The sequence below is a fragment of the Styela clava genome, chromosome 8 (assembly GCF_964204865.1).
Source record: "Styela clava chromosome 8, kaStyClav1.hap1.2, whole genome shotgun sequence".
Taxonomy (NCBI): Eukaryota; Metazoa; Chordata; class Ascidiacea; order Stolidobranchia; family Styelidae; genus Styela; species Styela clava.
Window position 1 is genome coordinate 5,624,165 of NC_135257.1, and position 25,400 is coordinate 5,649,564.

General features: G+C 33.6%; 1 protein-coding gene across 1 annotated transcript; it reads right to left on the bottom strand.

Annotated features, from left to right (window-relative positions):
* Nucleotides 1–25,400, bottom strand: LOC120345599 (DNA topoisomerase 2-binding protein 1-like). The gene is made up of 33 exons (XM_039415119.2): nt 25,245–25,400; nt 24,881–24,995; nt 23,869–24,053; nt 23,187–23,368; nt 22,152–22,345; nt 21,530–21,649; nt 21,056–21,124; nt 20,418–20,514; nt 19,852–20,046; nt 19,497–19,596; nt 18,794–18,984; nt 18,250–18,457; nt 17,295–17,406; nt 16,526–16,644; nt 15,866–15,985; nt 15,269–15,434; nt 14,932–15,067; nt 14,485–14,651; nt 13,518–13,690; nt 12,299–12,457; nt 11,562–11,691; nt 10,762–10,946; nt 9,923–10,078; nt 7,582–7,728; nt 6,588–6,714; nt 4,908–5,035; nt 4,432–4,518; nt 2,890–2,961; nt 2,308–2,425; nt 1,475–1,638; nt 1,116–1,286; nt 754–973; nt 1–436 (listed from the first exon to the last, which is right to left on the bottom strand). Exons 1-33 carry the CDS (start codon nt 25,317–25,319, stop codon nt 306–308), a joined length of 4,719 nt encoding a protein of 1,572 aa, XP_039271053.2. The 5' UTR covers nt 25,320–25,400; the 3' UTR covers nt 1–305.

A 25,400-nucleotide genomic window follows, 5' to 3' on the forward strand; every position in this document is an offset into this window, starting at 1 on the left:
TGGTTTAGATTGTTCTTTCTTCTCTGTAACACACCCTGACCAAGGCAAATCATTGAAATTTGTAACAACATCATAGATCTGTAACTATGTAGAATGGAGTTAGGTCAATTCATTACATTAAGACTGCACATCTTATAAAAAGTTTCTAGAAAATGGTCACAAAATGGATATCCAAGCAAAAAAAAAAAATTTAAATTGTAGTAGAGAATTTGTGTCAACAAGTCTGGGGAAACGAATAACAAAGAAGAAACACAAAATAGAACAGTAAAAAAATTGCAAGAAAAATTTGCTAATTAGAAAAGTCTTCAATCAATTTTTCTCCTTTTTACTTCTCTTCCATCATCATTTTCACGGTCGATTTTGTCATATATGGAAGATACTTGAGGTAAATACTGAGAACTCGGTTCAGGAGGTGGATTTTTTAATAAATAATCACCTGGAAATTGATACAGAAAAGTGGTAAGTAAAAAGTTACTTAGCAGAGTCAAGAAGACTTGATATTTTCAGCGATTCGACATCACCAACTGGTAAAAAATAATAATAAAAAAGACAATAAAAAGAGCAGATATACTCCGAAAACTTACTGCTCTCGATTGTTAATTAAATTTTAAACTAGCTCTCGAATGATTCAACAAAGTTGACATTTTGACTATGGAAAATATTTTGTATGTTACAACTAGCTCAGAACTAGTCAGCTTCATTATTCTCTTTAAAATTATGCGCAGATTTTAATTCCTTATTACATTATCTTACCAATATATGAAGGATTACAAACATGAACTCCAGATTTTGCAACAAGTTCTTCTAAAATCCATGAGTCTAGTTGCTTTGCTTTTTCAGGATCAATAAAAGCATGGGTAATATTTCCAAGTTTTCCATGTAGTGGGAGCTGAGTTGCAATTACATCTGCAGAACCACATTTTAGAAGACGCTCAAAACCTTTCATTTGTCGATCACTGACGTGAAGTATTACCTAAACGAAAGAAAAATACTCCTGAAGTTACAAGAAGGTAGATTTTCGGTTAACACAAACCAATTTGATTGCCGAACAACAGATTTGCTTATCAAGACTCAGTAACTATCTCTATTTTGTGAAATTAACAGTAAGAAATTACCTTCCATCCACCAAATGATCCTTTCCAAATTCCTGTTTCTTTTTCATTATGACGAAGTTTTGTTCTCCATCTGTATGGTGATAATGATATTTGACTCTGTAGTACATCAGGTTTGACCAAATACTCGTTTGTGCTTGGATTCAATGGGTTGCCATATTCGAATTTTTCTTCCTGTAAGAAATTAGAATTTTTAAAGCATTTCTCGACTGTTGACGCAGCATGTGCATTAATATTTTACCTGTGAACAACATAGTAAGGTTAATGACAAGATAATCCCAGTTTCAGTGTTTAGATATTTCTACTTTTAAAACCAGTTTTCAAAAAATCAATAAAGCTTCATATTTAAAAAAAAACCTCACCAAGATAAAACGATTAGCCTCCTTGCAAGCATTCAGATACTGAGCATTTACAATACATTTTCCTGATGCAAGTGCAGAAAGGAATTTTTCGCTTCGTCCTGGTTTTGTTACAAGTAAATGAGTAGCAGTGGGATCGATAGAACCTCCATCTAAGAACTCTCCACCTGAAAGAATATCAAGAAATTAAATTTCAAACCAGCTGTCAAACCCTAGTTTGTTTAATGACAGCTTTATATCACAAATTCATTTCTGTTCTGAAAACGAGCATACAGTGTGACCCAAAAACAGAACCCAGGTCGTTTAGATTTAGAACACTTTCTAAAGCAGGGATAGCGAAACAAAGTTACCAACCAAATCACAAATAATGGCAAAACCCTACTGACATTTCAGTGATAAAAACTTATAATAAAAATCGGCTGCAATTCATATGCAGCAATCGGCAACATTACTGTTACAACATTTATGACATAACAATACAGTTGGTACAATTCCCAAAACTTGCCTGGGAACAAGGTTTTCTTTCAGAGGTGCCTGATTCAAAAGGTGTCACAGAATTAGATACTACTTTGCATTTTAATATTTCTCACATACAATGCCGTTTGGGAAACAAAATTTCATTGACTTCAACTGATGCCCACAAAAATCAGAAATAACAATGCATCAAAATGGTGGTATAATAAATGAGGTTTAAAGTCAATCGAAAAATATAAATCTCCCAGATTGAAATTCCCTTTCAAAGTTGAAAAGGATTGGCATAGTTTCATGAATGTTTTTCGGTATGCATGCAAATCCGTGCGGCCCTGGATCCTCGTGAAAGTTTGATAACCACTGACCTAATTCCTTAATAATTTCAATGTATTTTGTTTTTTCTTGCGGGCTGACAGAAGACATGTGAAATCTCATAACTAATCCATCTTTTATAGTTTGAGGAATATCTTGGTTTTCAGTTCCCTGAATCAAAATAAAAAATGCTCAACAACAACAAAATTAAATCCAACACATGAATGTCTCTCAAACAACAACTCATCTCTTGCCAACGAGGCTTGAATGGTTGTTCATTGTGAGACGGTGTTCTGCAGGTTCAAATCTTATTGGGATAATAATATTTAGGTAAATTGTTGGACTCACTACACTATCACAGTTCGGTTTGTGTAACTGCCGATCAGTCAACTGGATGATTATCCTGGCATGGTTTGTAGGTTTGATTTCTTCTTATAGTATTCTTCACATAGTATAGCATAACCATATTCATTAGTCAGTGACAAACCCCTCTATTAAGCATGCCCAATGAATTTGCAATGACTCCTGTTTGTTGTTCACTATATGCCGTCTTAATGTCTTTGCTTCCCCAAATTGAAAAATCCCGCTCCTACTATATCGCAGGTTTATATTATGAGTTACATAGAAATATGCACCTGATCCTCGAAAACAGTCTCCTCATCATCCTTTGTCGTTTCCAAATTGTTTATTGAAACATCAGCTGGTACCTGATTAACCAAAAAACATTCATAACATTATTACAAATTTCCATTTGCCTCCTAGTTCCTTGGAAATACTGTCATGAATTGACTAACATTGCCGCTGCATTACATTACAATTCACAGCAAATCATTCAATTGTTACGCACTGCATACTGATTAGTACCTCACTAAAGTGAGGCAGTTGTAACATACGAGGTGGTACTGTTTAGGTTTTATTCCATTTATGGCACCGCTTGATTATTGTATGTTTCGCTGTCAACATTGTGATGCTATGGACTAGCGAGTCTGTGTGATGTTCAATGGTGGTATAGACAAAGGTATATGAAAGTTACATACAAATAGCTCGCTCCAAGACCTTGTTTGGTCAATCACAGTCTGGGTGACCACTACAACAATAAAAACAAAGATACCCTATTTCCCAGCTAAAAAGTCAACCAGGCAAATAAGACAATGTCTATTTTTAGCACTAAAAAAGAGGGTTTTTCCATATAGGCCTCCAATAAGACTGGTAGATAAATTGCTCCTCTGTTGATCAGTTAAACACTAATATGCGCTAAATATCAACACTATGCTATGGAAAATATTATAAGGCCAAATAGTCGATAATAACATGTGTAGTTTTATTTGATCGTTCTAATAAATTTATATGCTTAGAATCAGATCATGTTTATTTGGTAGAATATATCACAGAATTAACTATTCTTAACAATAAAGCGGTAACTTTAAGTTAAAAAGTAGCAATCATTTTAAATAATCTATAATTTTATACGGTTAGAACCAGATCATGTTTGTTTGGTAGAATCATACTCACAGAATTAATTATTCTTAACGATAAAGGGTAATTTTAAGCCAAGGTCTAAGGTAATAAACAGCAATCATTTTGAACAACCTAATAACCCGAACGTTGAAATACCCTTTGAATAAGGTGCGATTATTATTAAACTGTATGTCCATGGATTTGTTAACAGCTGTGTTTTCCTGTCTATTTCGTTTTCCGTCAATCGGCAAAACAGAAGTATCATAAATTACTTTATCTCGGTGGCCGTGATTTCTCTTCAAAGTCCCGATAAGTGGCGGACGTAAACGGAAGTGCTTCATGACACCAGCCAGTTATGATTACAAAGGAGTTTTTAAAAAGAATATGACAAATAACAGCTGTCAGTACGAAGTCAATTAAATATCATGATTGGCATACCCTTTGGCGTCATAGAGTACATGATAAAATATATCAAACCAAATATAAGGTTAACACAAATCATGTTTGAGAAGACTCCTGCAAGAAAAGCTGACCACAGAAAAAGAAAATAAGCATACTCACTGAATAAGACAGCCCCCCCCCCAAAAAAAAAAAAAATCAGGCCGAAAAAATGGGTCTAGAAAAGCGACTTATTTGCCGGGACATACGGTAAGTCTTGACAATATGCGTATTAAGTCAACCTTGTTTATAAAATATCAGAAAGGTTTAGCAACAGTCACCTTAAAATTAGAATCATCGGTAGTTGTGTTCCTTTCCTTCATTAATCTTTCCATTTCTTCTCTGCCCGTTGGATCATCCCAACTAACCTAAACAATAAATATATTGGGGCTCGCTGGTTGGTGTTTCATGCTAAATGTTAGGGATGCACTTGCCATCTCAGATCTGATTACCCTGCATGGGTTAACATCCCTTATGAAATAATTATGTGAACAAGAGTCTGAACGCATTGTTATAGAATGTTTTAAAATGTCGAGGTTCAACACAAGGTGTATGCTGGCAAATCAGTCACAATACCAAGACTATGTGTACAATGTGTTTGTTAAAAATGAATATGTAAATTATCATAAAAATGACAGTATTAGATATATTTTATTTAAAATATTTTTTCCAAAACCACTTTTTAGTTACATAACAACAAGACTTACTAACAATGGTATTGGTAATATTTTAAGATATTAGCTCAGAATAAACATACTTGAACATCCTGAGATAATTCTGTTTTATCATGATCTAAACTTTTCATTGGTAGAGGAGTACCAGAGGTTGTCATTGTGCGACGTTGAGCAGCTGCTATTGATGGAGATGGTGTATTCACCCTGCTACCTAAAATTGTTGAAAATAGGCGATCAGACTAGAATGACCGGTGGAATGATTGTTGAGTGACAAATAGAAGGTTTTGCACGAAACAAAGGTTTGACTACTACCACAAGTAGAGGCAGGCAAAATCAAACATTTTTATCAAATAAAATAATTCGAATATTTATAACAAGTATTGAATATTCGAATAGCGAATATCTTCAATTACTATACAACAAGAGGCACAGACCAGGACTCCAGATGTCCAACACTATGGAAAATATTATAAGGCCAAATAGTCGATAATAACACATGTAGTTTTATTTGATCGTTGTTTGCTTATAATGATCTTTTTGGCGACCGACATCCTAAGCTAGTGTTTCTATTTTTTGGCAGAACTGTATATGTACATCGGCAAAAGACTATGATGAAGGAGTCAGTTCAGAAATCCACGTTAATTTTTTATCTGATTAGTATCTTTTGTGTCGGCTTTAATCGTTTTTATCATGGTTGGCAAAATAACCATCCCAATTTGGGGCCTACTGACTCTGGGATTTATGAATTGTGATAATTGACTTTCTTATGCTTTTACTTTTCAATTGTGTAAAACTTCAGCAAAGTTGAAAAAGTGATTAAATAAATCAGAAATAATAGTAATAGTATTTCTCAACTGTAAAAATGATATATCCATTTTAAAATGATTGTAAATTGTCATAGAATACTCTATCATCAGGTTTGATGTTTCTAAATTTACAGTGGGGCCTACGAGAGAATTGTTAAAATTCAAGCGCTGCTGTCCTGCTTTATATTTAGAAAATCAAGTATCATGAGTGTGGAAAGCTGTGCAATGAATTCTAACCGGATTCAAGCATTTGATTTAGCGATGCATGAGTTTTGTGTCCAAGCAAAATGGCGCAAGGCCATATTGTGGCACCAGTAATTCAGATACTAAAATTTCATTCAAATATTTTAATATTCCATTACCCATTCGTTATTTGAATATTTTGCACAGCACTTCATATGAGTTGGCTTTGCACTGGTTTACTATTACAAGGCAGAGTTGATAAGAAGGCTTAAACATATGGTGAACGATCGCCTCTCGCACAGGTTTGGATCAAAATAGTTAACTAGTGGATTGTGCCAGAATGACTTTAATGTTGGAGGAAATAAGACGGTTGAGTGAGCCACCCATCATTGATGTACAAACTTTGTGAAACATCATGCCATTGTAGGCTCGGCTAAGAATAGCCCTTTTCCAGATGATTCAAAAGAAATACAGTACTTGGACGTGACATCACAATGAACAGTGATAACACGACCTAAATACATGCAAAACATGGAAGGAACACCACATTCTAGCTAAACATTTGAAAATTTACAGAGACACGCTTTGAAAACATAATGTTGCAAGTGTGCGAGAATGAGGTTTTACTGCGCAAATGGTCTGGTGGTACCTTAGGAGAAACCTTTTTTGTTACCTAGTGTTTAACTTCAATCAAAAATTTTGGAGCTTCCAGATTCTACTAATTGGTCGAAATCTATTAGTTGATAAATATATTTAGAACACTAATAAACTTACAGCTCAGCCTATGCATGTGTTTCTCATTCTTAAGATTAGTTGCTGACATAATGTGCTCAAGTTTCTTTCGTAAATTTTCTCGAGCTTCTTGTGAATCTTCTATTTCTGGTTCTCCTTTTATTTTAGACTTGAATGGAAAAGAAAAGAGACATTTAAATAAACTAAGTTAATTTAACGGTATTACAGTAATAATTTTTGGTAGTAAATTTATATTTAGTTTAAATTTTTGCCTATTTTGGTTGAACAAAGTTAAAGAATCATGATGCATGAATTCACGTAATAATAAATAAATAAAACACTGTTTCATCGGTGAAATAAATAGCACATTATATGCAGCAATATCACGGTTTACATTATAATTCATTTTGTTAAAAAGTATGAAGGAAAATTAAGAGCAAACTGTCTAACACAGGAAGATATCATTCAACACAATGCTAAAAGACTCTAAAAGACCTGAACTGCTTGTTGAACACTTGATGAATCCGCAACAATAAGTTGTAAGATATATGCAAAACAACTAATGTTCGTGACACCCAGGTTGTCAACGGTATTGGCTATGTCCAGGCTGTCATCAGTTACCACTAAATCAATTTGGGGGCGGTTTGAATATTTTCACCATGAATCATGATAAAATGGACATCAAATCGTGTTATGAAAATCCTTTAGATTTTCACGATTGGTTATGTTTTTCCGCCCACCTCTAGCGTTGATCAATTTGTCTTCAATCAATTAGTTTGGTATACTGAAAAAAACAGATCTCAATCTTTCTTATATTATAACTTTCTCCGTCTCAGTAGCTGATTTGGTGGAGACAATTTTAAACCAAATTAAACAGGTAAAACATTCTGTAGGCCCGCAAAGGCCACAATCTCCCTTGAAATGTATAGTTGCTTGTTTAGCCTTGTCAAGAGCGAGTTGTGATGTATGTCATAGAGGTATCTGCACTGGGTCATACTTGTGTTATTCTCATTTACTCTCGTGCATTAACACTCACTGTTTTCGTTGAAGTTGTATCTTCTTCACTTTCTGTTGAATTGGATGAATTTCCTGACTTACCAGATGATGACGATTTGTTATCATTGGATGACGTTGAATTTCGAAGGGTCCGACGTCTCGTCTTGGGAGGACTGGTCGATACCATCTAGCAATAAATACATACTAATACAAATTATTGAGTGAATTTGTTGTCATTCATAGTGAGACATACAAAATGAGTTAAATGAATTAGAAATAATCCTATTCAATATCATAAATTTCTTGATTTTGTTAACAATTTTCAATACTATAATTGAAAAAAACATCACTTAAAGAATTTCACAGTCAAACGAATATAGGCAAATTTAATTTCCGATAACTTATGAAAAAAGAAAACGAATTAAAGGCCAACAACTGAAATAAAACGAATGAATGCGTTCAAAAAATTGAACGAAGCCCAGTCAATTTAATCTAAATTAATACAGTCATTGCAAATGGTACCCCGTGGCCTCCATAGGTGCTTCAATGCGACCGAAGACTCAAACGTGCCTAACAAGTAACCAATGTTTAATTGGATCCAGTGGCGCAGCCAGGGGGGGTTTTCGGGGTCGAACCCCCCCCCCCTTTTGAATTTTTTTGAAAACAGTAAAAGTCGCCGATAACGCGTGCAATTGCTTTCTGCTAAAATCGACGTATGTTTTCATCGAGGCGGCGTGTTATTTAGGCCGTAAACGCCTTCTCGTTGGTATTTATTCTCTCTAAATCACAAATTTGTGCCAGGGGAACAATTATAATTATTTTATTTTTGTACTCGCACGGAATTGTGAAAACTGAAAAAGCGTGCAATTGCCTTCTGCTAAAATCGCCGATTGTTTTCATCAGTGTGCTATTTAGGCTGTAAACGCCTTTACGTCGGTATTTATTCTCTCTAAATCACAAATTTGTGCCACGATAAACATGATGATTATTTTATTTTTGTACTTTGCAAGGAATTGTGAATTCGGTGAGAGTTATAATACGTTCATCGGCGGCGAGGTTCTAAAGACAAATGAAGGAGTAAACCCGCGATCTAAATTTGACTGAAAATCGACAATATAAAATACAGAAAACAAAACCGTAAACAATAGGCTATAAGATTTGTCGAGTCCCGCGACAATCTAACAACGCTTTTCTAGTCTAAAAACGCTTTTGAAAATCGCAAAATTTCGTGTGCCCACGGCACACATTATGTTTCCTCGCTGTTTAGGGACATATCGCCATTAAAATCGAAACACGGTTAATTGTGGGTGGGATCCATTACTTTAAAATTGTCATCGAAAATTTTAGTGTTATCATTAAACAAGGTTGAAAACGCGATTTTCCCCCTGTTAGTGATGATATATAAGATAATTAATCTGAAGTATATCCATCAATTTTTATTCTACTGAAATAAATTTTACTCCATGAGAATTTACAGCAGATTTACGGATTTTTCGAAAGCTTTTATCTTTAAAAATAATCGGAGTGGCAGCATTGCGATTGAACGGAGTCAATGTTACAAGCACATCTCAAATTTGGCGAATTTGCAAAATAGAAAAAAAAGGATCAAAACAATATATAATAGGGCAGTTTACCACACAATTTTATGCGGAATTCCGTTATGTTTTAGAGCGGCTCTTGTTTTGTCGGCGCAACCGCAGGTTAAATTGAAGACAATTAAATTAATAAAGCAGGACATTTTAAATATGCCCTTATCGGTCATGGATTGGTTACCTTGCGCAAGAGAAAAATCGTTTTTCGTTAGAAAAGTCGGCTCTTTTAACAAGTGACGTAATCGCGGCGACTGTTCGGCATGGATTTCGAGGCGGTGAATTTGTATTTTTGATTTACTGGTATACTTTATATCTATTTTCATTGTATGAAGTAAAATTGTACTAAACGTGATTTTATATCAGATATCGAGATTTTACTAACGGCGATAACGAGGTCACAAGATTGCAAAAATACGTATCAAAATTAAATATATCAGGCAGCTTATCTCATTGTTTTATGTCCATGGCAGTAATGTTTTTATTTTGACGTAGAAAGTAGAGACCGCGAGTTGCGTTGGGACAATAAAAGTAATATATACGTAAGGATATTTTAGAATCTCGTAGTTGTCATGAATTGAATATTTTACGCGACAGAAGCTGAAAAGGCGGCTCTATTAACGAGCGCGTGATCGCGGTGACTGCTACAGACGGCATTAGTAATTTCCGATTTTGAAACCCCCCCTTTTAAAAATCCTGGCTGCGCGCCTGATTGGATCTATACACCAAAATGAACTGAAAATAATTCAGTAATATTTGATTGTATTGATATTAATATTGATTCATTCATACTTGAATAGATTTATTAGGATCATAGACATGAGGAAATAAACTTTCATCAATTCTTGAACTGGTTTGTATACAAGCGTTAATCCAATATGGTGATACAATAAACTTCCCATCCCGTCTTGCAGCACAAAATTCCTTGTTCTTGTCATTTAATTTTCCCTGAAATAAGATCAGAAACAAAAATTATGACTTCGTGGGTTCAAACCTCGTGGACATACATGCGAGAGAGAATTGCTGGACTTCTCACCATCAAATGGTGGTTCAAGTAAACAGCTAATGGTTAACTGCTCCCATGCCAAAATTGGACTAGAAAAGAGATAAGACGCCATGGTCCACCGTATGATCAAGTCATATATCTGATTAATTTCACCTCGGTGCAAATCAAGAACTGGTAAAACTAAATCTATTGCAGTGGTTCCCAACCTTTTTTCAGACGCCTCAAGGATATGCTCGAATACTAAGTGGCACGTAGTACTTTCATGGTCACAAAATTAAATGACTAATATCAAACAACCGTTTTTACATACCGTAACATCTATTTCCGCAGAAATTACTTTAAAGTGAGAAAACTGCGCGAGTTTGCCATCAGCATGTTTCTGAAATCGTGGCGGGGCTTTATTTTAGAAAAATAAACGCTTTCAAGTTTTTACGCTGTGATACTTCCCACGTATATAATTACTATTGAATCAACATTTCAATACCAAATATGAAATAAACAATAAAGTTTACTATAAAGTAGAATTGGTAGCTTTTTGTTGACAGAACAAGCAACCAAAGAAAATATTCATAGCTATATGTTGGGGAAACTCTGATCTGATGGATGCCTTTTAAATATACTTCACCTGGAATAAGAAATGAGTGCATGCATTGTCATACGTCCAACGAAATTCTCCACCATGATTAGAAATAAGTTTTCCCAAATCAGAGAACTGGTTGTGTAGTTTCTTCGCGAGAGAAATAACAAGATTTGAAAAAATATTCGAGCTGGAGGGATCAGTTGTTTCACTATTTGTTGTTGTGTCGCAATCTAAAACAGAAGGAATAGTATCTGATCATTATGGAATATTGAGAAAAATTTTACAAAAACTATTCCATTCTCCGCCATAGGTTTTTGTCATTTTTTCATTAGGTTACTGCTCGTCGACATTTAGTTTTCGGAATAACTTCATCTTTGCAAAATTCCGTTTAACCTAGATCATTGGTTCTCAAATTTTTATGAGACATGCCCTCATTCTTAAGACGCTCAACACTTCTGGCCCCCTTCTCTTCAGTAGCAATAAAATAAACTACCTAGTTTAACGACCTACCATGTTTAACGATAAAAGCCCAACAAATAAAAGTGAAAGAATAAAAGCATCGTCATCAAGGAATAGAACAAATTTACTTTACATTAATATACCGGTACTTTTAAAATTAATATACCCAGCTATATTGAAATGTGTTGAATATCTGATGACCTGACTGTACAATGACATTGTTTGTTCTATTCTGAAAGCAGAACACTCTAGTTCAAAACAGGGGGTTACACCCTCGTGACTTCGCTGATGGCTACACCCCTGATGTGGAGTGTAGCCTCCAGTTATTGGGAGTAATTGACATAAAATAACAGTTGTTATAAATGATGAAAAATATGAAATCAAACCTTTAGCTTCTTGCATTTCTTCTTTAACTTGTGTCTGTTCTGTTAATTTTTTTTCAAGATTCATAATCAATTCATCAGGAATGTTTTTTACACCCTCGTCTAAACATCTACTCAAAAAAACACTCATCGGCTGAAAAGGATAAAAAACATGAGATTAGGTGAAAAAGATGAGATTATATGATATACTGGTTTTTAGTCTGAGAAAAGTTAGGGCCTAATAATGTTCAATATTCGGACCTAAAATCTATCCAATTTATTCCAACCATGGTGATGTGACGGGCATGGAAATTCAACCAGCGAATTTCACCTGTGATGTTATCTGGTCAAATTTCACGCTTTATATGTGAGATATAACAAGTCTCAAAGACAAGTGTCTCCTTGGGACAATAGTTAAGATTGCACTCTAACTAAACACAGCAGCTCTGAACATATCTGTTGCTACAGTGTTTCGGGAGACTTGAATCATTGACTCAACTCAAATTGAACTCAGGTCACCATTTTACGAATAAGCAAAATGACTAGAGTCAACTAAATAAGAGTTTGACTCGGACTCGTCATTAACTAACTGCCAGTGAGATAACTCAGTGACCGGACTTCGGAGTCGACACTCAGATTACCTGTGACCAGGCTTGACTCATGACTCAGAGACCTCTACCTAACACTGATACTTGTACTGAGCCTTGTTCAGAGTGAATGTAAAAAATACGTTATAAATATAAGATTACAAAATAATTTACAGTTTCTGGATTTTCTTTCATTTCCTCCCGTATCTTCTTTTGCTTTTCAACTGGAGTTTTCAACAATTCAAATACTTCTGTGAGATCGAAAGAAACATTGACAGGAGGTCCACCTTTCGTCATGAATTTACTTGGTGTCTCCAAATTAAGTCTTTTGTACTGAAATATATATGATTATGTTCCTAGATTTACTGAAAGTCAAAAGTAATTAGGGATATGCATATCCATGTATAATAGAATATCTCAGAAAATATCTTCAGACCTTTTTACGCCTTAACTTTAATTTTGAATATTAGAAAAACCTGGATATATTTTGCATCAAAATCATAAGACAGTGTTTCCAATTGCAGAAGAATTCCATCCAGGGAGAATTTGATTGTTTTAAGAAACAAGAAATTTCACTATGTATTTGCATGCAGTATTACTAATATTCTTTACTGACTTTGTATTATTGTAATAACTGTACAAAATCTGTGGTATGGGCCACACCCACACGTATCACTAACTAATAGTAAGGGCCCGACCGATATATCGGCCATGTTTTTCACAAATTTCGGCATCGGCTAATTTTACCGATATATATCGGCCAATCATGTGACTGCCAAAGTGCACATACATAAACGTATATTATATATTATATGAGCCAATGCAGAAAAACTCTGCTCAACTACATCTGAGACTGTTGAACTGGAGCTATTGAGATTCATATGCTTCCTGCCTTACAATATGTGTTCTTTCTTGCCACGCACACAATTGCACGAGTTCAACATTTCATTTCTTTTGCAACAAAAACACAATATTCTCAGAGTGTTGCTTGTTGTAGGTGAGGGAACATTGAATATCAATATCGGCCTAGTTTTAGAAAACTAACGATATCGGTTCAAAAAGGCAGTATCGGCCGGGCCCTACTAATAATATATTAGCATTGAACAACAAATGAAAACGGTTTTATGCACAGGGAGAGGGGAATCAAAAGTTTCAAAATATGCAAATAAAGAATGAGTCAAAAAAGGTTGGGAACCCCAGGCATAATGAAAGATTATGGTATATGATAATTGATAATCCCAGCCAGCATTTGTGTAGCGAAATGAAATTCTTAGATTTCCAAACTAGGAAAATTTATTACAACAGAAAATGTACGTACTATTACTGAATTGTATGTCAAAAGTCAAATTCAAAATGTAATAGCCTCATGATCTGAAATATAAAATACACTCACCCTCACTCTTAATGGTGTTTCCTTATTCTTAATGGCTTCTTCCCTGGCTTTCTTCTCAGCATCTGCTTTTGCTTCGAGTCTCTTTCTGATCTTATCCACAACACTAGGTGGGCGTGGCATGGGAGGAAACTCTGTGTTCCATCCCACGTAACTGTGAGACTTGATCTTGGAAACTGAGAAAAAATATTTAAGAGTGTAAATATTCTTCATTCAAAAATGAATAAAACCGCTAAGAATCCTTCTTCAGTTTGTGTGTTTCCGTTGGCGCAATGGTTTAGCGCTTGACTTAACTGTGTTGGCATGATAGGTTACATGTCTCTGATTCAATTCTCATGCCTACCACCTCAACCAAGGTGTAATAAATTGCAAATTGTACCGAAAAGTTTCCGGTGCTTCCAAATGAGGTAGCTTGTTTCTTATCAGTGCCTATTTGTTCTTGTTCTAGCAAAAGCCAAGAACAAGCATTGTATAAAAAAATGCAAAAAAAGTCTCATGGGAGAATAGCACTTTTGAGCTTAATAGTATGATGGGCTTCATGCAATCTTTGTTGTCAGTTATGACTTTCTATGATCATTTTGATACAACATTTTCACATGCCTTTCTCTACACACATGTATATGATATTGATATTCAGTAATTTATCCGGGCATTTGTATATTATCTTCTGTATTCTTATATATATTATCTTCTTATATTGTCATTGACCACATAGACTTGCTAAGTCGTGACATGCTTTAATCATTTAACATCGCCATACCAGCAGTATAATTTACACTAGTTGAGCATGTCTCCTAAATGAAATACAACTCAAACAGTACTACACAGTAAAACGCCAAATTAACAACTGCCTTGCACACTGGCGAGCCCCATGCATCACACATAACAACTTCCACGAGTTACTTACCAGTATGCAGCGCAAACCAAGTATATGCAACTACAACACAACAGTGCAAGACATTACATTTACCTTTACTCAAAACCTCACTTCTTGATACAGCTTCCCTGGCAGTTGTTGAAGATGATGATTGAGGTACTGATGTTATATTCTCTGTTTGCTTTCCTCTTCTTGGTTTGTCGACTGAAAATTCATCTTCAATCATCCTTTTACCTTTTTTAGCTGATTCATAAACCCATCTATGAGAAATAATATTTTGAATTTTAATATAATGTAAACCAGGGATTCTTGAAGTGGGCAATATGCTGCATCAGTCAAAAAGTCAGAATTACCACCGAAACTTGTTTTGCATATGGATTGTACACGACCAAAATGTCTCTAAAGATTAAGAAAACTCATCGAAGATCACCAAAATCATCCACCTCACTAGAAAACCACCATGTACTTATACGAAGCCTTGTAGATAGAGAAAATACTTGGAACAGTCCATACAAAAAACTACATTTCTACAAGACTTACTCTTCAGTGACAGTCACAATCCCCCAGCTTTTGCATCCATCATATTTATCCCCTCCTGGTTCATTTATTATAAGATGAGTAGTTTGTTTCAAATCTTTTGTATCTCTTCTTGCAACAACTTCTTGAACTAAACCACCTGTAAGAAAGGAATTGGTGACTGATGAAAAAAAAATTGGAAAATAGTCCAAATATGGAAATATGGAAAACATAATATCAAAACGATCCCTAAGTACACTTAGTGTCCAATAATTGAATGATAAATCATCAAAGGGTTTTTCCATTCTATTTCAAAATTAAAGTTCTCAATAGATGATATACTGAAGAAAAATTGTCTTACCTAGGTCTTCAATGAGCCTTGAAAGATACACTCGTTCCGAGTCTCGATATTTACTCAAACATGCAACACACTCTTGAAGAGGATATGAATCAGGAGGCACTGAAAACGGAATACACATTGGGTGTTCATCGGTTTCTATAAGTCTTCCTTCTTCTATTGAGAATTTCTGGAAGAAAATAGACTCAAATTAATGAATTGTGAAATTATTAATAGATTTCAAAAAATTTTAAAATTCATAAACTTGCCAGATGAGAAAGATGAATTACAAAGATTATTTATGTTATGCAAATCAAATAATGCCTCCACGATAGGATAGAATTTCCCTATTCAATTCTGAATATAATCAGTTATTTGTTTCAGATGCAAAGACTCCATGGCGAAGTAAACCGTAGTAGACCAGCGGTTAGGTGAACTATGACAACGAAGAGTTCAGCCATCCTCTCACACTTAACTATTCACAGGATCCACGAGATTCAACCTCGCAAACCGGCGGAGAGAAATCAGAAGAGCGAGAGCGAAAGAGAAATGTATTTTTAACACTTAGCACTATCCATTTATATCAGACTAGATGTTGTTAAATTTCTGACAGATACTTACAATCCAGAAATTGGTAACAACATCCTGAACAGTTCTATCAACAGGCCAACCTGTTAAAGGTACAACTGCATAATCTGCTATATGTTTGCTATTGACTGGAAGCACAGATCCTGCGTATGACTGAAGATACAAAATTTTATTCATCAAATAGAAGCCTAGTCAACAAATATAAATTTTTGTGAGCCTGCAACTAATATTTGTAGCTATATTACTGAAAGAGGAGTTGCAATAGAACATATTGCAGAATACTCATGATTCAGTTGACACTGGACTTGAAAACTTGTAGTCTAGTCAACACTGTTACAGAAAATGACTCATGCCAAGGAATGTTTCAGAACATAGATTCTCAAAGGCAAATTTTTGACATTGGAAGTGTTGAAAATTGCAACTATCAAGCGAAATTCCCTCATCTAGTAGATAACTGCAAAGGAGTACAGGAATAACGATGTAGTGCAATGAAATACATGCATACTAACAATAGTCCTAATTATCTGAATTTTATCAAAAATAATCCATTTCAAATCTTGTTTTGAAAAAAGAAATGTTTTGTGTATTCAAAATATAAAACACAATCAAGCATTAAAATATTTAAACAACAAAAACAAAATGACAATATAGATTGTACTTCAATTCACGGAAGTCATCAATCTTTTATATTACCTCAATATCTGCTATTAATTCCTCTAATTCTTCAGCAGAAAATCCAAATATGAAAAAAACTTTCCCAGCGAAAATGTTTGTGATACTTGTCTCAGACTGCATGGTAGTAGATTCCATTTCTGTATAAAAGAGAAAAACTTGCTTTGTACGGTTTATATACCAAGAAAACAAATCTATCATCTAAATTGCTTAAATATTCGGCATAAATACATAAACGAGAATATCGGTCAGAGACCGAAGACTTATCAAGCGAAAGTTAGGGGATCCCCCAAAACAGCGCTCTTACTCCATAGTGAAACCTTTTGTCCCATCACTAATTAATTAATAACTCGCTAATTATACGACATAATTCTTCCAGAATCAATAGGCTTCTGGTATGACATATGATGAATGCACATGCAAAATCTGGAGCAGATTCAATCTCGCTTTTGTGAGATATCGCGTGCATCTAACAGACAAACAAACAGACAGACAAATATCTATCAACTTACTTACCGATTAAAATCGATAAGTAACTAGTGATAGCATTGATAAGTCTTATGCGTGGAGAATTGCTGTCATATGTGGGATGGTGTTCCTGAACAGTACCAAACCTCACAGACCTGCTATGATTGGCTTGGTAACCTGGTAACTCTTTCCCATAGATGAAATGTTGCTTTGCTTTGATTATTACTCAGATATATCTAAACTTCAGTGGTCGTTTGAAACGACCAGGCTAAACTTGCTTTAGAAAAATTGTATAAAAACGGTTTCAAAAATTGTATGATACCTGTAGTTTCATTATCTTGAGGTCGAGTTTCATCGATATCCATGTTAGTTTCATCTCCATATTCCGTTCTTAATTTTCTCCGTAGGAATGAACTACTTTCATGCATTGTATCCTGACAACAATAAAAATATATTTGTAAAAAATTTGGTCTCTGAGCAGGAAGCATAAATTTAGATACATGGGGAGACCTGTAATACAAATAATTTAAGATTGATTAACAGAAGAGCTTAGCTGTAAAGTAAAAGATTTGTTAAAAATACTAAAACCTCATTACATAACACCAGTAGAAAGTACCGTAATTATTACTAAATTTATTTACTGAATTCTTACCAAATTATTACTAAATGGCGTGTACCAATACGGAGGTAACTAATTTTGTTCGCCTATTTTACATCAAGTTGTGTAAGGGACTGAAACCTGGGCAGGGGTATATTCACTTGGCTAACACAGACAGTCCACGAACTTTTAGTAGAACTAAAATAAAGAAAACCGGTATGAAATTATGGCCTAACCCAAACCTGGTACACATACTACAGGAGTACCTACTAAATTGTTACGCCTAAAAATTATTGAGGACTGGGGAAAAATTTATCACATACGCGGTAAATTTTTCTAAACAAAACATAATCGAACAAAAGCAATAAGGGCTTTACCCCAAAAGTGAAAAACTTGAAAAAGAAGTTTTGAGAAAATTAAGCAAATGTATAGTTTTGATTTTTGAACTCCTGTGACTCTTCCTTGAAATGCTTTGGCTAAGACTGAATACCAGCTTGAAGATCTGAAGAATATTTCTTTGTAATATTTTAAAAAAAATTACCAAAATCATAACTTTAGCTTTTTTTTTGTCTTGAAATCCTCGATTTGTAAGAAATATAATTATTTGCGTAATACATATTACTAAAATAGCCACAACATTTTAATTTGGCGATTAAAAAGGCAGCTTTAAAAAAATTACCGCAACTTCTGGGGTTTGCCTACGTTGCATATCATCATCATCATTGTGTCCAACATCATCGAGTTGTGGATTAATCATATATTGAGACAACATTTCATTATCGTCCACTTCATCATTATGATGTAAGAAACCCAACATTGATCCATCCAGATTTTTATTACTAGTCGCAGCAGATGATCGACTGATAGGATTTCTTTTTACAGTAGATCTGTAATATGTTGTAGTATAATACAAAGACAAAATTATGGAATTGGATAACAGACAATAAAATTAATAAAGCACAAAGGTTCGCATATGCTGAATTTTCGTTCAAATGTATGGTATTTGGAGTTCGGAGCTTGAGATAAAGTAAAAGTTTTTCTCAGTTTTCACTCTATAAGCAGACTATAACACTTTCACTAAACTTTTGTATCTATCCTAGACACCAATAAATAACACACTGAATCCTAAGTATACTTCAATAAGTTAGTTAGTAAAACTTTTTTGTGAAAGCCATACCATAAAAAACGGGTATTCAAATTTAAGAACGAAAAAAGCCACCCACTTATTATCATGTACTGTTGTTGCACTAGCTTCCGTTGTTGTATCCATTTTAGTTTCATCATTTTCCATATCATGATGATCAGCAGGTATTGGAATGATTGATGATTCCCAGTGGTTTTTCTCTAGAACAAGTTCTCCTTTCTTCAATGATTCCAACACCCAAGATTGGTTTACAACACGAAGATCTGGATTCTGTAAAATTAAAAACAACTCAATGAATTGAATATAATTATATTATGGCACCACATGCTACCCATCAATAAGACATGCAATATTTTGAGATGATTCACTGTTTTTGATAACTATGTTTCATGACGTTTTTCACATGGTTATTAGAGTTAAATTTTTCATATTCATTATACCAGAAAGAGGCAAGTCAATAAGGTGTCAATATGGTGGGCCACAGCCTGTCACATCTGTCCGTTTACCTGCCCTCATTGAAAATTTAAAAACCTGGACAAGGCCTGTGTTGAAAGCTATACTTACAACTATAAGTTATGGGCGACTTATGTATGATGACCAATTTTTCATCAAATTAAACAAAATAATCAAATTTCACTACTAAATTACTGCAATCTAATTGGATTATTAATTATTTAATTGGAATTGTGATTAATTGAAATCAACTTTCTGTAATACCATACTATTATACAGCTGTTATTGCTTAAATTATTTATTATGCTTTGTATTCAAACATTTTGTACCTGTGCACAAGCTGTCACAATATCGGTTTTCAAGCTTTGAGAAACTTTTGATAAATTTCCTACAATTACACATGATACACTGGATGTCAACTGGTTATATCTGCAAAAACGAAAAAGATCATCAATCTAGAATGATGAAGCCAAATGAGGCTCATTATAATTCGTAACTCAGTTTTGTAATTTCTTTTGCTCTGTCTTGTAAAAACCACATATGCGATAAACTGATAAACAAAAATTGTGGTAATGTATGTTTCACATTTCCAATAAATGAGGTCTCTAAGTCCGGTTACCCGTATATATTAAAACAGCTAACAACGTTCCTCATGTTAGTCATACCAAATCAACTGATTCTTACTTGATTGCACTTGCTAAACTTAACAATTTTCCCATTTTTTCTTCTTCATCTGGATGAAAGCCAACTAAGTATACATGAATTCCATCTAATATTTCACTATAATCTTTATTCATTGGAAAAGACATCAGCAAATTTCTCGTTGGATTTGAAATTCTCGATGAGGGTAGTTGACCAACTGGAGGCAGCATAGATTGACTATTAAAAAAATTAACTATAAGCAATAATTCAACAATTAATTGCAAAAAGGCAATCCAAATTATTATTCCTTCAATCATCAATTTAACAGCCACTAATTACAAAGATGGATTCTTTAATACTGAACTTGAATATGGAAATATCTTTGAACTCCATTTAAGTTAATAGTATATATTTCATTTAAAAGATTCCAAATAGCAATAAAAATCATACAGGACAATTATTCAAAAATAGGCAAAATTTAAAATAAATGCTGAATAGTTTGAGCCAAAATCGAAAGAATTGATAAGTTTTGAGCTCTACCCCATAATAATCAATCGAAAGCAATTTAAATATTGTTAATTGTAACAAAAACAACACTGTTAACTCACTTGACTGGAAGTCCTATAGTTGACATTCTTGAAGTATCATTCATTGTTGACGCCACTGTTTCATTTATCATTGATGGATCTATGCAACTTACATCAGCTATGAAATATTATACAAATTGAATCAACTTTTTGTATACAGTCAGGGTTTAGGATAACTAAAATTTTCTTTGTACATGTAATAAAACTGACAGCATTGGTACAATGGTTCATCGATTTCCTAGTAAAATAGGAAATAGGTCACATTTGGTATTTTATGCTGCCTGTACCTGGGAGAAATTTCACATACATGAAACAGCATCACAATTCTAGAGATTCAACATGATCAATTCAGAAAATCCAAATTGAGAATCAGAAGCAGACAGAACCTTTGATGGGAAAAAATGTTAAACCAATATGAGAAATTTATACCAGGTATGTTTCTTATGAAATTATTGAAAAATGGCCTCATAAATGTTCTTTATTTCTGTACTAATAAATTGTCCCACATTTGCATAATTTTTTTTTTTTCATTTTCAATCGGTTTCTGTTCTCTGATCACATTCATTTGCATGGTCTCAAATTTGCCGCCAAATCAAGGAAAAATTTGTCTATATAGGCTATTAATTTTAAGGATATAGGTAACAATATTATTAAATCACCCATTGATTCAATTCTTGAACTCTTGGCATGACTTTCTGGAGTCGACTGATTTACAGATTTTTTGAAACCTATAACAAAAATTTCAAAATAAAATTGAACGACTGAACTTTTCTTTACAACTACTGAATATTTTTTTATACAATGATTTTATATGCCTCTGGCTTCAAACAAGGCTCCACATAAACAGCCACTGATATGTAGGAAGCTACTTAATATGGAAAGATCAAAATCTTTCAGTTCGGCATTGCTTATCCAGTTTATACACCACAGGTGAGGTAGTGGATGTAGGATTTGAACCTGTGATTTCCATCTGTTCATAAGTATTAACGCTTAATAAACCACCAGGCCATTGCCCCCAGCATGATCGTATAAATTTGTGATCAAAATTTTTTTTTTTTTTTTAAATAGAAAATCCAATGCCAATAAATGACAAACACTGGTATAAATTTTAATGTAAAGCTATTGAAACTTACCATCTAGTTTAACAGGATATTTAGTATTATCTTGGCATGATCCTTTCTCTACACTATCATATATCCAATTGATATTGACTACTTTGACACCAAATCCACTTGCCATGGCATACTTTTGACCTAATAATTAGATAATAAAACAGAGGTGGTAAATGGTTAATGAATATAATCAGGTTAATTTTTATTTCAAGTTATATTCCGTATTTGTAACAGAAGAAAGACGAACACTTTTTCTCATAATTTGCAATCACGAATCAGAATAAAAAAAAGCGCTTTGTGAAAGAAGATAATAATCAAGTCTAAACTGCAAATAGTACCGGTATATACAGCCTTTTTAATCCCAAGACTGATCTAGAATAAAAAAACAGCATCATTCTTTGAACATTTGTGCTTGTTGATATAGAGAATTCGTAATCAATAAAGAATAAATGTATTATACATTCAGGTGAATATATTATTCCAATTTTCCGAACTAAGATAATTTCCAATTTTCCAAACTAAAATAGGTAATTAAAGTATATATTCTGTGATGAAAAAATGCATTGTCCTGGGTTATACTCAACAAATCACACCGAAATAAAGTGCACATATGATTTTGTATATAAATGAAGAATAATTCAACCTTCTGGCTTATTGACAATAAGATGAGTTGTATAGTTCAACTTCATTGCTCCACTATAATCTCCACCAAACTTCGTGACTAATTTTTGAACTCTGGTTTTCTCAGTTGTTCCAAAACCTGTCATACAAACTTTACATCCAAGAAATATCGGGCACAAAAATTCTTCCCATTTGCCATCTTTAGCACAAATATACCTAAAACAAAAAATATTTATTAAGCTTAAATAAAAATAATTAAATCAGATGAAACTGGACAAATCCAAATATTACAATATTAGAATCTTATATCAAGTCAAAAATAATACTTTAAAAAATCAAATACTGGCATTCCTATGTAGTGATAAAAGTCAAAGCTTGGTTAAAGTTAAAATCTTGGGTTCAAGTCCTGTGCGCACCACCTTACCCAAGGTGTCACAAATTGAGCTGACAATGAGGAATTAGAAATATTCCGGTTCCGCCAAACTATAGAACCTCCTTACATAGCTTGGGTGATCGTTCAGAGCCTAGGTCAGAGTAAAAAGGTGAATAAACACATTGTGTGAAAAGGATGTTACTCTTCATTCCAAATTTTATCATGTACATTGGACGTATTCATGGACCTATTTTGTAAATAAATACTATAAAAAAAGTGTTCATCTCAAATTTTGATTCTTGGATAAGAACTTATAAATATATACAGTGTTTCCCCGAAACTAAAACAGGGTTGTATTTCAATTTTCTTCTGAAAATAACACTAGGGCTTCTTTTGGAAAGATGTTTTTATTTTCATTTATCAAAAACAAAATTATAAAGTAGATATTTACAAGATTTTCAAATATACAAAATATGATAAGACTAGGTCAAAAAAATTTCGCGCTATCCACTAAGTCTTATTTAAAAAGGGAGAGATTATCTTAAAATATTTTCTAAAATCCAGGTTAGGTCTTATTTTCAGGCGAGGTCTAATTATCGGGGAAACACGGTATCATCAATTTCATATAAATTATACAGACATCACAGGCGTATATTTGTTATCACTGATCGAATTCTGTCATACCTAGACATTCCATGCTTCCATAAATGATATATCCATTCCTTTGTCATAATTTTAATATTTATTGAAGCTGCAGTAAAATATTTGACAGAACCGACTTCACCAACAACAAGATGAGTGACATCACAATGCAATGGTCGTGACACTTTTCCACCCATAAGTTCAACTAGATGCACAAGTTCTATCTACACAAAAGCATTATAAAGGCAATCACTTTTTATGTAAGGAATGTACTGGTGATATTAGTGATAAATACTGAAACTTGATTTGATTTATATCAGAAAATTCAAATAAAAGTGATAATAATAAATTAAAATCAAAGTGGATCACTAACAAAATACCAAAAAATGTAAATAAAGCAGAGGCAAAGCTCCACAAATAATGACCTATTATGCTTATAGCAGATTCTCTTTGCATACTGACTTCTGTAATTTATAGCAATATGATTAGTATATAAATAACTAAGAAGATTCCTTTGAAGGCATAATGATTAAATATTACAATGAATTATCACTAATAAAATCGATGGTAAAAAATCTGTCATTATAGCATTATGTATACAATTTTTTTTTTCTCAAATGTAAATTTAAAAACAACCCCTTTCCCCAGTAAATTGGTCCGAATATAGATGTTTATATTTAAAAGTTAACGATAGTATCTTCACTACAAATAATAATACACATACTCTTTCTTCATTTTGAATATTTGAGAAACAAATTGTTGTATTAAGCAATGTGAGAGTATAAAGAGGATATTTCAAATCATCTTGAAGTCTGATTCCATGTTTTAGAACAGTCAATGCACATTGTGGACCAAGTACAGGATAGTTAAGATTCACAAGATGGTCAATAACATCTCCAACTTCAGGACCTGGAAAATATTCAGTTATTTAAAGGATTCTTTTCTTCTTGAGAGAGAGAAGAAAGATAATAATTATGGCTTGATCATATAATGAACCAAAGTCACTGTGCCCTCAATAAGTCTGTTCAATTTAAGGAGCAAATTAATTATTTGTTTATCAATTACTGAAATAAATGAACTACATAAGACTGTTATATAACATAAGTCAGTAGATCACAGTTTCCCGATTTTTAAGATTGGCCAACATTTGATTCAATGAAATAAAAACTCTATTTGTTTCTAAAACGAGGATGTCTTGCACAACGGCAAATGCGTTTTTGCTAAAATCTTCCGATCGAATGCTCTGTTAAAATTTTTTTCTGAGGATGGTGCTATTTCTAGACTGCGCTTCCTATTAGAATATTGCACAGTACCGGTGTGTCGATATGTTGCGATATGGAGACTTAAACCGTCTCGTAAAGGTCGGGTTTGCCTTCACTGTTATAATTGTTGTCTTTTAATTGGATTTTCTGGAATCAGTAAACTGTGACGTACTGTTCTTTACATGTATCTAGGAATCATAAGTATAAGTTAATTTTGACTTCATAATCAGCATAATAAACAAAACAATTGATGAAAACAAACAAATAAAAACTGATTACAGAATCAGCAGAGCAACTAAATCTTACTGCCTCAAATTTTGAAAATTCCAAATTTAAATGAGAAGGTAGAACACGTAAAACGAAATCACATTAAAAAATCTGGAAATAACATAGTCTACATATTTTTCCAAACAGTCACAGGTAAAACAAAAAATATTCTTCTATTTTAAAATACAGACACAGGCTTAGGCCTACCTTCAATTGGATCAGCAACATACACAATTTCTTCCTTGCTGTCCTTAGAATCTTCCAAGTTATTCACTTCTTCTACAGTCACCCATGTACACTTAAGTTTATTCTCAGAAGCAAGCTGTGAAAAGTCATATTTCTGTATTTATTGAGCTGCTCTCGCATTCAATTGAGAATTATAATTTATATTTCTGTATTTTTCAGAAAAAACCCTATTCCTGCAATACGTCAGCATTATCCAGACTACTGAACTATAAACATATTTAGGCCGTGTTTCTGTGTTTTCGGGTTTCCTATCCCCGGGATAAATACCGTTATGTGAATAATATCCTGTCCAAAATGCAAAAATGCGGTACCGATATTGACTTACTTTGTGAGCTGCTTCAACATTCTCTCTCCCTTCTTCAGTGAATGCAAGAAATCGGACTTCATTCCGAGAAGACATGAATACGGCATTAAAAGAACTAGCCTAGTTGCAGAGTTGTGTTAAACTGCTCAGAAATTTCGCGCCGGGAACCAAACATCC

Bases quoted from the DNA above. Each gene is read 5' to 3' on its own strand.
- LOC120345599 (XM_039415119.2), bottom strand. From the start codon at position 25,319: ATGTCTTCTCGGAATGAAGTCCGATTTCTTGCATTCACTGAAGAAGGG. The intron at 12,458-13,517 runs GTGAGTGTATTT...TATATATTTCAG, and splicing joins AAACACCATTAAGAGTGAGG to TACAAAAGACTTAATTTGGA. The intron at 437-753 runs GTAAGATAATGT...ATCAATTTCCAG, and splicing joins TTGTAATCCTTCATATATTG to GTGATTATTTATTAAAAAAT.